The 15,678-nt window shown below is 35.5% G+C and overlaps 1 protein-coding gene across 2 annotated transcripts; it reads right to left on the bottom strand.

Moving 5' to 3' along the window:
• Positions 1-9,485: 9,485 nt before the first annotated feature.
• On the bottom strand, positions 9,486-15,672 carry LOC129279297 (GPALPP motifs-containing protein 1-like). Of its 2 annotated transcripts, XR_010295977.1 has the most exons (6): positions 15,555-15,672; positions 14,464-15,107; positions 13,223-13,387; positions 12,597-12,773; positions 10,430-11,629; positions 9,486-9,881 (listed from the first exon to the last, which is right to left on the bottom strand). XR_010295977.1 is itself a non-coding variant. In XM_054915392.2 (5 exons), exons 1-5 carry the CDS (start codon positions 15,583-15,585, stop codon positions 11,471-11,473), a joined length of 1,176 nt encoding a protein of 391 aa, XP_054771367.2. In that variant the 5' UTR covers positions 15,586-15,672; the 3' UTR covers positions 9,934-11,470. The 2 variants fall into 2 exon arrangements, 1 of the variants encoding a protein (XP_054771367.2); XM_054915392.2 differs by lacking the exon at positions 9,486-9,881 and having other exon boundaries at positions 9,934-11,629.
• Between the last annotated feature and the right edge of the window lie 6 nt (positions 15,673-15,678).

The raw sequence follows: 15,678 nt of genomic DNA, 5'->3' as shown, positions 1-15,678 counted from the left end.
TGTCCTCCTTACCTTTTGGGAGAGATTTCCGCCGCTTGAGAGACGGACCATATAAAAAAAAATTTAAACTATAATTTTGCAGAAATTGCCATGCAATGGTAACAGTCTAAATCAATTTGTCATGGGACATTCGGTACCAGTACCGTAATAAGGGACAGGACAAGATTATGGGGATAATGTGTACGCCAATCTGTAAATAGTAGCGGAGGAACGAAACGAGTGAGCTAAAAATTGCATTTACAAAATACAAATCAAATGCTTTATTAGGGTGTGTTAAAATATAATCTTGTTTCATATATTAGGAAGATTATTGTTTGCTTCAGATGTTTGCAAATTATTTGACTGATGGATATGTTATTTTTTTATACCATATTCCAGAATTTGTCGAAGTATATACTTTTTGTTACAATGTATTAAAGTTTTATACTAACTATAGTATCCCATTGGAAATAAGCCTTTCGGCTTTCATGGGCTATCCTGTCAAGGTATTCTTCAATTTCATTGTAATCTCCTGTGATATTCTTGACGAATAAAATCAATCAATCAATCAATCAATCAGTTAACTGATTATCCAGAAAATGATCTCACATTTTATCCATTCCCCTTCCCTTTCCTTTCTGTTTATTAGTAGTCGTGAATTATTTTTTTCGTTGGGGGAGGGGGTGGGGCAGTCAAATGCACCAAGCCACTATTTTTAAGCCAGTGTTTGATATGGTCTGTCTCAATCCCAACTCTTATTTTCTCCTCCGTGTTTTTAGAATAGGCCTACGCGAAAATTTGACAGCGACCTACAAGTGACCCCTCACTCAAGATAAATAATAATAATAGATAAATGAATATTTTAACAAGAGAAAAAGTTGTGAATATGATGCAGCACAATAAAGGGTAAATTCGTTAATTGTCCCCCTCTCTCTATCTTGAAATTTATTATGTTATATATATTTAAAGGTATGCCATATCGTGTCCACATATCCCTTAATAATTTTGACTTCGAGCAGGACTTGTTTGAACGATGAGGGTTCATTGCACACACGGGCGTGCAAATGGGGGCAAGGGGCGATGTCCCCAAAGTTTCACAACCAAGGAAAATGAAAGAGAAAAGAAAAGGAAAGGGAAAGAGTAAAATATTGTATTATTTTCTGAATATTGTGTCATAATCTTTTAAGAAAAAAAAAATCAATTTTGTATTGAAATGGTCAAAATTTTTGCTCGCTCGCATCTTTTGAAATCTTTTGCTCCACCCGCCATGGATGGCCCCTTATATATTTGTTGGGTCATGCATTAAGCACAAACCAGGAAAAGGCCAGAGTCGAAGACCTTTACTTTAGGTGACTTTAGCTAATTTTCTTTATACGTTATACTCTTTTATCAACACTAGTGGGGGGGGGGGGGGGGGGGTAGTGCCCCTTCGTCTCTTGGTTGCGCTTTCACCTATATGACACAATAATTATGGCCCGTATTCTGAAGTCAGGTTTAACTAAGACCACGGTCTAACTCTGTGCTAAAGTTATGGGGAGCCAAACTTTCAAAAATTCTGTTTATATTGTATATTTTTTTATGTTTACTAGTTTTTTCAAGTTCCCTTTTGCTTTCATGATGAAGAAAATACTTCAGTTATAATTCCCAGGCTTTTATGAGCAATATCAGTGTCCAATAAGTTAATAAATTGGATATTTACTGTTAGTGATTTGTGCCCCATTTGGCTCTCCATACTTAAACCTTAACTTTAAACCAGGGTTTAATTTAAACCCGAGTTCAGAATACGGGCCTATCTATGTGTCGGCTGGCAGAAATAGATTAGTTTGGTTTCTAATGGTGGCACATCCCTTTCTAGCATAGAATAGCTTTGGTATCAATGTACCCACGGGGTTGGTTAAACCCATGTCTTTTCTTTTTCTTTTTTTATAAAGGGAGGGGGTGGGGAGTAAGACAACCTAAACGAAATGTTACATTACATTGTGCTCTAGTTGAACAATATGGGTATTATACGACCAAATTTTCTTTTTTTAATTGTCTTCAGGCTGAGTGGTAGAGCGTCCGCCTCATGAACGGGGGGTCGTGGGTTCGATCCTCGGCCGAGTCATACCAAAAACTTATTTTAAAAAATGGGACATTACGCCTTCTTTCAAGGCGGTCAGCATTTAGATTGGAGAAGGGTAAATGAAACGTTATAATTATTATTCTTCCTCCTGTCTTCCATTTTTTTCCTCATCCCCAAACTTTTCGTTGGCTTAAAATCATGGGGGGGGGTACACGCCTCCCCGTACCGTCCCTGATGAATATTGATGGTACAAATTGAAAATTGATCGGCGGTCGAAATGAGTGCCATGTCATAGTGACATTTTAAAAAAAGTTTTCCGTGGTTGTCTGTTGTCTTAGTGCACCAGTAGAAGTTTTGAATTCGGATGACAACATCTCCTTGAACCTCTTCTTCTTTTTCTTCTTCTTCTTCTTCTTCCAAATATTACTCTACTCTACTTCTTTATCACATTGACGGCCCAGGCGTCACTGCAATTGAAGAGTGAACAGCATCTGCGAGAATCGCACTGAAAAAAAATACTGAAAATTCAATATAATTGATACCCTAAACAAGGATATTCCCATTTTCGTAAGTTAAGAAATGGTGGGGTCAAAAACGTATCTTTATTTGTGTTTATCTCATGATGTTTTAGAACAGGATTTGCACAAAAAAGCTGTAAGGGGTAGATCTGCCCCCCTTTAGTATGGAGGGCTAACCGTTGCACTCCCACAGTCGGTACAAATTACAAAGTCTATTCGCGTTTTGGGCCATCATGATTTAGGGGGGGGGGCTTTTTTCTCCTATTTTGGGCGTTTTTGACACTGTAGATATTCACGTTCCGCGCCTACCCGTCGAGCCAATTCTGCAAAATACAAGACTTCTTCCCTCGCGGTAGTAAATAAAGACACGCAGGTAACCTTGAATAAATGAGTATTAACCCATAGCCATCTAGTTATGCAATACCAACCTTTTCCTAGTAATTGTTTATCTTGGTTATTAATCTAGTTATCTTAAATAAATATTAGTTATCGTTGAAGAAGAATTCATATAAAGAAATTAGATAGGGAGGGAAATAGAGATGGAACAAGAGAGAGAGCGGGAGAGGTTGGGGGCAGTAAGTAAAATGAATCAAAATGATTATAGAAAAATTGAATATTATTAAGGAATGGAAAATCATCACCATATATCTGTTCATTGATAATCTGATGTTTATTATTTCATTCATCACCATTTTGCTATTCTATTCTATTAGTTTTTTTTTATTGAAATCTTTATTGATTTTCAAGATTCATATAAATAACAAGCATAGCAATTAGTTACTGTAACAAATTATAATATTGCAAACAAGCGAGAAAGAAAAATGGGTAAAAAGGCAGTGTACAGGAGTACCCCCAAATTTTCTGCTTAACATCTCTTCTTTCTCCTGCCCCCCCTTTCTTCTCCTTCCTCAGAATGATACCGAACGGCGAGCCCTCGTTTAAGAGCTTTGGGAGTCATTTTCCTTCTTCTTCTCTTCTTTTCCATCATCCTCTTATTTTTGTCTTCTTCTCCTCTCCTTCCTATATCTTCATCAACTCACCTTTTTTTCTTTTGGTACCCCAGTTACTTCTTCTCAAACTATCCCCTTTAATCTTCCTCCTTCTTTTTTCTTCAACTCTACCTCATTTTATCCCAATGTTACCATCGCACTTTAAAAATCCCTTTCATCCCCTCAATATCCCTGTGTGTTGTGTGTATTAGCAGGGGCGGATCCAGGATTTTTTGAAAGGGGGTGGGGCACATTTTCCCGAGGAAAAATTTGACAGGCAAAAAAAAAAGTTTTTAACCAAAAGTCAAGGGGAATTAACTGTGCCTCTTAAAGGGGGGGGGGGGGGCTGTGCCACCAGGATCTGCCAAGTGTGTACTAGTCAAAAAACAAAACCATTTTTGAAAGTATCATTTCATTCAAAGTAAAATGTCTCTTATAAGGTCTTTACTATTCTCTTATAAGGTCTTTACTATTCTCTTATAAGGTCTTTACTATTCTCTTATAAGGTCTTTACTATTTATTTACAACAACATCAACAGAAATGATTGATAAATTCAATTAAATAAATCAACTTTACAAAGGCATTAAATTGATTACTAGTAAATGAAACATTTTCTTCATTCTGAGTCAAAGTCCACATAGACCACATATATCAGATAAATATAAAAAGGAAAAAAAATAAAAGAGCTACATTGGTTACCAGGTATAGCACCAGTATTTATTTTATTTGCAATAGAAAAAAAATGAAAAGGGAGTTTTGTTTCTTTGCTTTTTTTTTTTGGGGGGGGGGCACACCTGCTAAATTGTAAATACATTTAAACTGGTATAATTTGACCTTCCATTACTCATATAATTGCTGAACTCAAAGCAACATTCAAAACCATTGTTCTGTTACACAAAGACATCTCATAATTAAAATGAAACAATTTTATTTCTGAAACGAAAACAGGGAATCAAATTACATGGTTTGAGTAGCTGTTATTGCAATTTTGTTCATCAAACATGGTTTATGAAGCGGGTCCAAACTGAGCAAACATGTGCTATCTACCTATTTAGAGTCATATTTCGTCCAATTTGAACAGATTTATACAAACCGAGAAGATTTGGCTTAATTGGTCAAAATGACTAATAATGCAGGTCACACCTGGGGTGTGTTTCATAAAGCTGTTTGTAAGTTAAGAGCAACTTTAAGAACGACTGGTGATCCTTTCTGGTGGTAAATGGTATACACAAAAATGTTTATTGGCGATGGTTTAGCCATGTAGGTCCATGGTTTAGCACATGAGAAAGGTTCACCAGTCGTTCTTAAAGTTGCTCTTAACTTACAAACAGCTTTATGAAACAGCCATGGATGTTCTAGCTGGTGTATGCTGATGAGTGTGGAGTCCCCGATCTTCGTTTACCAGACACCCGATGATTGTATGGCAAACCGTTTAAACATTTGATACTCTTTCTTCATATACATGATTAAATTCTTGATAACAAGTAATGGAATTCTTTTCTTCAAGAATTTATATATTGTCAAGCAAACCATTTTGTGTTGTTAACATATGGCAATTCTTGGTATCAAGAATGTATATATTGATATAAAGTAATGTTTACATGGCTTATTATACAAAGGTTGCATTCAGATGACAGCCCCATTAGAGAGCAGACATGCCAGCACCTCAAATGCAGAAAACTGAACCAATTATTGCAAGGGAGCGAAGTGACCAAGCCCAAGGGATTGCACCCTTCAGAGGGCGGGGTGGGGGGTTATTCCCCCCTCCCAGGGTAGGAAGCTTTGGCTTTTTTTGACTTACAATTGTGCAATCTGGTGCATACCTGGAGAGAAAATTAAGCCTCAAGAATTACTGTTGCTGGGTGTGTTATGATTTGCTCAACCAGAATATAGAAATTGATAATTTGGATATAGTTTAAAAAAAAAAATCAATAATAACATTAATAATTGACACACTAATACAATTACATGCATTCAAATCCATACTCACAAAATCCAAAAAAATGAACGATTGGCAACACTGAGAGGTTAAAAGTAAATGCTAGTTGTGGTAATGACTCTAATTATGTTTAAAGAAAATCCAATAAAATGAAATTTTGGAAGAAAATGTGAAATTGCAGAAGAATGAGCAAAATAAGCATGGCATTACAGCCAGATATTGGGTCTTTTTCCGAGCAATAACGAAACACGGTCCCACGTGTGCTTATCTGTGTGGGCAATATTCAGTGTTACAATTTTCGAGCTGAAATTGCTTGATTTATTTAGAGTTATTATGTACATAAACCTGATCTAGATCCTCAAAGATTTGGGGACAATCAACCTTGATTTCAAAGACTTTCTCATCAAATAATTATTTGCTATAACTATATTCTTTCATCAAAACAAACTACCCTCGAAATTTCAACAATTGTTTTGATGACACAAAGGATTGTTAACATATTTCATGAATGTTAACATTTTGATGGAATCGACCTGGTCACCTTATAGCATCGCCTTTAACCATTGTCCGATCACTTAATGGTACTTTCACATATGGTAATAAACAAAGATTAGTATGTCGTGTCTTCCATAAAATGTTAATGGTCTCCATCTTTCAAGGAATCGCCTGGATGTACCAGTAATTCTACAGAATATAGCAAATAATCTCACCTAAGACATGATATAAACAACATTCATCGCATACCCTTATGAAATCTCAATTTCCTGAAGGCCATTGTGTTAAGGAATAAACTAAGAACGATTTGATAGGTCATATATGTAAAGATGACTAACCGCCCTGTCACACGGTTAAAAATCGTAATTTGAATGATTCCAGTGAAAAAAAAGGCTAATGACAAATTTTTAGCACGTGTGAAACCAAACTAGAACATGATTAGAATAACAAACACTAATCACAATCACGAATTAAAATTCTACTCTGGAGGTGAATTCCAGTTAAGTTTCACTCAAATTACAGTACGAATTTTGCATGTGAAAGGCTTGACCTCCAAAACATCTTTTGGGAGTGGAGCTTAGATGATTTTTCAAGCACTTCCGTAGATAATACAATTGTCATGCACTAAACATCGTTTGTATTTGCGATGCAGTGCTTTGATTGACAAGTCACCAAGGACACATACCGCCTTTACTTGGGAATTCAAATACAAATCAGTTTTCGAGTGAGCGTGTGAAAGGTCGGATGATTCTAAAGACGAATTACAATCATCATTACAATGATGATTCAAGATTCATGTGTGAAAAGGCAAAAAGTGAAATTGTATTCATACCATCAAAACATGCTTCTGACAGTTGTTAGTTGATACTGTTAAAATGAATCTACAGGTAGTGTTTATCAGGTGAGTGTTTCATATTAAAGGACAAGTCCACCCCAACAAAAAGTGGATTTGAATAAAAAGAGAAAAATCCAACAAGCAAAACACTGAAAATTTCATCAAAATCGGATGTAAAATAAGAAAGTTACGACATTTTAAAGTTTCGCTTAATTTCGCAAATCAGTTATATGCACATCCTGGTCGGTATGCAAATGAGAAAACTAATGACGCATCCACTCGCTATTTCTTTTGTATCTTATTATATGAAATATTGTCATTTTCTCTTCATTGTCAAGTGAAAAACAATTAATTCCTCCCTGAACATGTGGAATGAGCATTGTTTAACCCTAACTAGGCCGGGCTTTTTTGGCTGTTCTGTGGCCGGGGGGGGGGGGGGGGTTGATTCACCCCCCCCCCTGAGATCTCGGCCGCCGATCGCGCGAGCGCCGCAGAAATTTGCACGCTGGTAGTGTGCGATGTAATCTACAAGGCTGTATGGTAAAATTTTCCAAAATAATGAGATTTTATTTTATATGAATTAATTATGCTAATTTATGCATAAATCATACTTTTTGCTCTAATTCACTAAATAAAGCTCCTAGAATGCTAATTTTTGGTAAAAATATTCTTTGTAGCATTCTTAACAATACCAATTGAAAAAAATTTCGGTTTGGAAATCAATTTCTTATGTATTTTATTGTTTTATGAATTTCCTTGTTTTTCAACCTTTTGTTTTTCTTTGTTTTTTTCACCAGATTTATTGCACAACCTTTTTGAAGCATAATTATGCTAAAATCAATTGATTTCAGCTGTTTAAAGCGAAAATAATCATATCTTTATGAATAAGATGAGAAAACTCAATTTGCATTGACTTTGTACACAAAATCACGTTTTGGAACAATTTTTGGTCCGACATGCACTTACGAAATGTTGCGTAATTTCGGAACCGCGAACCCGGACGACGCATATTTGGTCTCAAAAGATGCGCGAGACTTGAAAGTATAAACTCTGAGAGTGGCGCGGTAAAAAAATTCTGCACGGCGAAATGATCGCAGAAAATGTTGAGGGGGGGGGGTTGATTCAACCCCCCCCCGGTCAGTTTAGGGTTAATATCATACAGTTCAGTCAAGTTGGTCCTTATTACCAAATCTGTAAAAAATGAAATATTGTATTTTTCAAACAATGAAAAAACAAAAGAAATAGTGAGTAAGGGACATCATCGACTGTCTCATTTGCATGTCACTGAGTTATGCATATCACTGTTTCGTGAAATATAAGCGAAATTGTAAAATGTCATAACTTTCTTATTTTACATCCAATTTTAATGAAATTTTCAGCATTATGCTAGTTTGATTTTTCTGTATTTATTCAAATCAACATTTTTCTGGGCTGGACTTGACCTTTAAAGCTGCTCGTAGGTTAAGAGCGACTTTAAGAACGACTGGTGATCCTTTCTTACGTGCTAAATAATCACCAATGAACATTTAATGGTGAATATCATTTACCACAAGAAAGGTTCACCAGTCATTCTTAAAGTCACACAGGACCAAAACTGGAATTCTCGGGACAGAGTAATAAATATATAATTTTGTATATAGTATAAATACATATTTGTGTCAGTGTTTATATCTATATAAATTTATAGAATTTTTCTGATCATTTTACCCTACTTATATCATATCACCCTTGTAAAAAAGTTTGATAGGGGGTCTACATCTTACAAGCTTTGCTTATCAGTAGCCCCCCCCCCCCCTTTTTTTTTCATTTTATTGGTATTTTTCAACCCTGCATATGTTATGCAGTTAATGCATCTTTTCATTGTAAAAATGATTTATTATGAAATGCACTTTGAGGATTTGTGGAATATGAATAAATACATAAATAAATAAATGAAATAAATAAATAAATGAAATACATAAATAAATAACTTACAAACAGCTTTATGAAACGGCCCCCTGTAATACTAAACACGATGGTAAGAGAAACTATCCTCGATATAGAAATTAGAATATAAAGCTGTATCCTAGTAGATCAGGTTTCGTATTCTGTTTTTATGTTTTGCAAATAAAATTTTATTACAATATTGCAAATGGATTTAATTTGTTATTTTGATGAAACATTACCTTGTTTTGCACAAGGAACTCAAAGATATAAACAAAACACTCCTTTGAAACCAACACTCGAGTACGACCAATCACCCAAGTCCATTCACTGACTTCAGAGTACGGGCTATTGAGTTTAACATGGTAAATTGGGGCTTATACCAGAGCTGCCAAGTTGTATTTTGCATTTTCAGTATTCTTATCCCCCAAAATCAGTATTTTGACAAAAAAATCAGTATCTTTACCGTGTGAGATAAATATTTTGTATTTTTCCCCTAAAAAGTGTATTTCATAATAAAATGCTTGGCGCACTCGCCCATCACGGCGCTCAAGCTGCATTGCAAGCTAAAATTTGCACTGCTCTTGCAGATGAAAAAAAAAAAAAACATTGAAACTTGTGTATATCTCACCCTGGTTTTTACAAAATGATTGAAAAAAAAACAAGTTACCTGAAATTACATTGATCTAATAACCATATTTGTGTATGTTTTATGAAATAGAAATGATTTTTTTTTTTTTTTTTAATACAAAAAACATATTTTTTAAAGAAAAAACGTACTGCCGTATTTTGGTTGCAAAAACGTACTAAATACGGAAAAATCGTACTACTTGGCAGCTCTGTTATACACATGAGTCCATCTTGTGTTTAATTTCTATTGAAGAATTCCACCCGGAAGTGCCTAAAAACTGAACCAAATCCTGCTTCAAAAGCCCCAAATCATTATGTTTTCCTGTTTTTCTGGCAATGAACTGCTGGGGTTTGGGTCGTTCTCGTATTCATATAATCCAGAGCATAATTGATGATCATGTGACCTATCGCCATCCCATCACAATCAGATGATCAGTTTTACGTTTTTGTACATTTTGGGGGAATATGGGGGGGGGGGTGAAGCTGAATTGACCAAAATGCTGATGATATCTTGAAGTACTGTCCATCAGTTGTAGTCATGAGAATTAATAGCATGATTCTGAAGCTTAGAGCTCCTAATATAAACAGGACGCAGGAGAAACCTATCTATAAATGGTTAAATATCTCCATGATTTTGCTCTAAATGTCTGATTTGAATTCTAATAACAACATAACAACACTGTTTGGCTCTACTTTCAGGGAACATCAATTATAGTGACCTTAAAAAAAATCATATTATTGCTGGTCGATATTTTATTTCAATGTTAGTCCCTTATCGCCAGCTAAATATCGCAGATATCACAGTGTAAGCCAGTTCACGGTTAGCTCTTGATCAACTTTTCTCAAATGACCTTTGCGATTTTTCATGAGGATGAGCACTAACATTTTCAAATGAAGATGTTGCATACGCTTTCCCGGCATAGCATTCGAATTCTAAGAACAAAAGAAATTGCATAGACCAGGTACATGTACATCAGGGGTAGAGTTTGAAAATCTGTTTGTTTTATTGTCTGCTTTTGGCACATTTGACTATTTTTGTTTGGGCTACTGTCAAATACCAGTGATTGTGAAGATTTTGTTACTCTTCAGCTTGGATGTGAGTAAAATAATGTTTCAAAAGGAACACATGAATAATCACCAACTCACAAATGCCTACGTCAGTGAATTTGAGAACTACTTTCATGGATTATCTCAAATGAACTTTACTGCATGTGAGCTGTTTGCAATCATGAACAGGCTTACAGGAATACAGAGTCTGAAAATTCATTATGTATGTTCTATTCTGTGAGGGCAGGTAAGGGAGAAATGAAAGTAAATAATTCATCAGTGCTTGTCCATGAAAGCAGGCATTGGGTTCCAACTTATAATATCTTAAGTGGGTTTAAAGCAATACAGAGCAATATTTATGGTCAATTAATAGTTATTAACTTTTCATAATCGAATATAATATCATAATATCATGTTACCATGATATATAAACATTTAACCATGAAAACATGATTGAATATTCAATTTTTTTTCAATAGTGCATACTGCATAATCAAAATATCGCCCAGCACTAAATCGTTTTGCCCTTGTCTAAAGACTGAGGACAATAGATTCTATAGTAAGAAACATATTTGATGTTCTCGTCAGGGCCAGTCCATGTTATTTAATTGCACAATTAAATTTAACTGGGAATCCATGGCAAACCATATGTAAATAACTATTAATATTGAAGAATAATTATGTTAAAGAATCCAAATGCACGTTCTGTTTCACATCCATAGCACTACTATGGCTGAGAAGACCCGTAACCTTGCTTTCATAAAGATTAGATTAGATGTTCATGAAGATGACAAACCACAAGGGCTCCCTCTTGTGACAGATTTTGTCCAACTACAGGTAAACTTTGTCGTTGCCATGTGAGAACTTGTCATTGAGACTAGGTGACTTCTTGACGAGGAGTATCACGGTGATGACAGACCACAAGGGCTCCCTCTTTGTTCAATTACAGGTAAACTTTGTCCTTGCCATCTGAGATCTTGTCATTGAGCTGAGCAGACTTCTTAAAGAGTTTCATAAAGATGACAAAGCAAAAGGGCTCCCTCTTTGTTCAACTACAAGTAAACTTTGTCCTTGGCATGTGAGAATTTGTCATTAAGTTGAGCAGACTTCCTGATAAGGAGTTTCCGCTTGGCCTCATCAAACTGGTTGACATTGAGGTCAAGGTCTCGGTCAAATGGTCTCCTTTCAACTGGCTTGTCCTCATCCTCTTCCTGTATGAAAATTAAAAATAAATTCAAGTTTTTTCCATCCTAATACATTACACTCTTTTGTACTCAGGCTGTGGAATCAGCGCACGCTCTTCTAAAAATCGTCAAAACTGGATAATTCAATCAAAATTTGAAGACCCATCATTTCAAAATATACTGATGACATATTCACTGGACTTAGACCGATACGGTCACAGTGAGGTACCTACTTCCTCTCTTTTGTCTCTGTCAAATTAACAATCCTGTTCACTTTGTGATATTCTTGCCAATAAATACAATACACTTAAATGTAGAATATGAAACTACATTGATACTTTATCTGAAAATGTCAAATGTCAAGATAGTGAAATAGGAAAAACCAGAAAAAAGAAAAACAGGAAAAACTAATTTTCAATGTAATCAACTCGCAAAAGTTTTTGAAATTCTAACAATTTTTGCCCATTTCATTATGTAGGTATAGCCTTACAGAGAACAATGGAATACATGTATCTTCTTCGGTGTGGGGGATACAGTTCTTACTCAATAGATGAAAATATAAATAGTCTCAAACTCCCAAAGATTTCTAATTACTTTGCTTCATATTGAAATTTTACGAACAGCATCTATTTCATGACACAAAAGCCAATACTATTTTCTACAGATCTTTATTAACTTTATTAACAAGTATATATTTGAAGATATACAGAGAAAGGCCTTTTTTTGTCATAGTGTAATAAAGAAGCAAATTTGTCATATTTTTGGCGATTCTGTATCATAAAGTCTCTATTAAGCAGAGGTGCCAGTGATCACAAATAAAAAGAGCTGAACAAATCTGAAGTGTGTTTTATAAAGCTGAAATTGAAAGAGCTCACATACCCTTATACAGAAAAAGCTAAAATAAGCTGAAATTAAAAAAGAAAAATAGCTGAAATCAGCTACAAAAATGAGCTCTTAAACCCTTATTAAAATACTAAAATGTATTGAAATTTACCAGTTTCCTCTTTCGATGTTTAGTATGCATGTCAACCAAACTCTCTCCTCTCTTTGTCTCATTGTGTTTAGCAACCATCTCCGCTAGTCTCTTGTCCCTCTGTGATATCTCCTCTGGGGCGTCGTCTTTCTGACTCCTCCCTGCTTTCTCTTCCATCCTTCTCTTCTCAGCTCTCTCCTACAACGTAATGAAATTAAACATTAATGACAGTTGTCATAATGATCTACATGTAAATATCAGTTCCAACAGCATCCAATAGAATGCCCTCCCAAGTATTCTTTTTTTTAAACACATGAATACATTGATACATTTATTTTTAAAAACAATGAAATAGCATTGCCTTGTTTGAGGGTATAGGTGCCGTGTGTCTTTTGTGTGTCTAGTTGGACGCCTCAAACCACTCGGATACGGCACACTTTTCATAAAATCAATCACATCAAACACAATATTTTCTTTAAATTAATCAAACTTCCACCACGAATACATGAATACCTACACAATATAAAGATATAAAAATTTTTGCCAAGATCGGTTTTCTTTTTTATGATATCAGCTTTCGATTGCACCTCTCTTTGCTTGCGAAATATTTTAGTCACTTGAAAAAGATCTTTCTAATACCAAATCACCTTTTCCTTCCTGGCTTTATCTGCAGGGGTATCAGTCCACTCTGATCTATCCTTTTCCTCCGGTCTGGCCGTCTTTCTGAAGCTCCTAGGTCCAAGACCAAAGTTAGAAGAGTAGCCCGGCAATTCCATCATCCACGTCTCTCTCTTGGGCTGCTGTGGTTTATCCTGTCATTGGAATAATAATAGTAAATTATATTAATATTAATAATAAGTTTTTATACAACAAAAATTATAATCAAATCCTTTATGTTCAATCTAAATACCAAATTCAATTCAAGTTTTGGTGGTTGTATCTTTTTTTCAATAGCAATGAGGGACAATACTTGATTACTGTACCTTCTATGGTACCGGTATCATTAATATACCAGGGGCCCGTTTCATAAAGCTGTTCATAAGTTAAGAGCAACTTTAAGAACGACTGGTGATCCTTTCTTGTGGTAAATGACGTTCACCATTATGTGTTGGTGATTATTTAGCGCGTAAGGATCACCAGTTGTTCTTAAAGTAGCTCTTATCTTACGAACAGCTTTATGAAACACCCACCAGTACTTCACTTACATGTAAGACCAACATTTTCTGCCAGACATTGAAATGGTAATGCTATCCCTATCCCTATTTTTTTATTCATTTTTTTTTTTTTTTTGGGGGGGGGGGGTTAGCATCGGTGGATGTTTTTGAACAAACTAGATGCTGCCATATAAATTAATTGGAACTCATCATCACTGTCATGTCTTCATTATCACCACAATCACCATCAACATCATCACCATCATCATCACCATCATCATCATCATCATCATCATCATTGTCATCATATTCATCATCATCATCACCATCATCATCATCGCCATCACCATCAACATCATCACTATCATCAACATAATCATCATCGTCATCACTATCAAAATCATCATCATCATCAAAATCATCATCACCATCATCATCAACGTCATCAGTATCAAAATCATCATCATCACCATTATCATCATCAGCACCACCACCGCCATCACCATTGATCATCAAAATTACCATCAGTTTTTCACTGAAACACTTATAATTTCAATATCTGTCTCAAAAGCTTTTAAAGTTTACTTAGGGAGTCAATACTAGTGGTAAATATAATTTATGTGACAAGGTCCTTGTAAAAAGTGCCAGAGATTTCAATTAATCTTATATTCTTATTTCATAAACATATAAGCATGCATATTACAATGGATAAATGTTGTGAAATCAATAAATACCTTATTTGCAAGCTTTTCCTTCATTGCGGCTGCTCGTTTCTCAAATTCCTCGGCCGCTGATAATGAGTAGACTCCATCACTACCTGGTTTCAAAGGCATAGGTCCAATCATTTCATCCTCCTCCTCATCATTATAATCACCACTATCTGAAGGCTCTGCTGGCATTCTGTTGCTATGGATACCAGGCGGAAGAGTGGGGCCATAGTTTCTTACATGTGAGTCTGACGTTGAATCAACATCATCTGTTTGCTCTTGCTTTTTATAACCAGGCGGTAATGCTGGTCCATACGCATCATCATCATCATCATCATCATCATCTTCAACTTGCTTATCATGAGCATTAGATGGGGTAATTTCATCATCGCTTTCACCAAACTCATTGTCGCTGGCATCGACATCGAATGCATTCCATCTACTGTAATCTGGAGGAAGCTGAACACCAAACTCATTCTCAACACTTTTATCCTCTTTAGTTTTTGCTGGTAGTAAATGAGGTGGCAAAGCAGGTCCTATTTCATCCTGTCCGTCATCATCGTCGCTTTCATCATCTGCCTTTGTCTTCTCCAGAAGGTGTGGAGGTAATGCGGGACCTACTATGTCACCATCGTCATCATCTTCATCCATTTGTGCTTTACTGCAGAGGCCTGTTTAAGAAATTAAATGAGAAGACATGTCATGGTTTTCCAAAAATAAAATGAAAATGATTTAAAAAGTGTTTAGATTTTAAACGTGAGTATAAAATGCATTTTATTTTAAATCTAACGTTATTTATTGCATTTATGGATGACTGAACATACAAACTTTAATCTATCACTAAAAAGATTATCTAGAATTATTGAAAATGGAAGTCACGGCATGATAGGAACTCGCCCTCGGTTGCCTACTCGTTATCGGAAATTGCATTTGATTGACGCCGAAACTCCGGCATAGCTATAGTATAGGTCTAGTACCGTACCGTACGGTAGGTATTGCTGGACAAGCCACTTTGTCTCTGTCTGACTCTTGAGATATAGCCTTATTCTTTCTTCACAATACTACTAGCGTTCATGATGAGTGAAAATAATCATTACCAGGAAGTACTTTTTAATTACCTGGTGGTATAGCAGGACCATAAGATGTCATTTTGTTGATTTTTTCAGAAAAAAATTACAATTCCTACTTCACTCTTCAGAGCTGCTCGCAGCAAGCAGTAAAAATAATGTCTACTATGCGCAA

Source organism: Lytechinus pictus, chromosome 16, assembly GCF_037042905.1.
Source record: "Lytechinus pictus isolate F3 Inbred chromosome 16, Lp3.0, whole genome shotgun sequence".
Classification (NCBI taxonomy): domain Eukaryota; kingdom Metazoa; phylum Echinodermata; class Echinoidea; order Temnopleuroida; family Toxopneustidae; genus Lytechinus; species Lytechinus pictus.
This window is presented reverse-complemented; position numbering and strand designations above follow the sequence as displayed.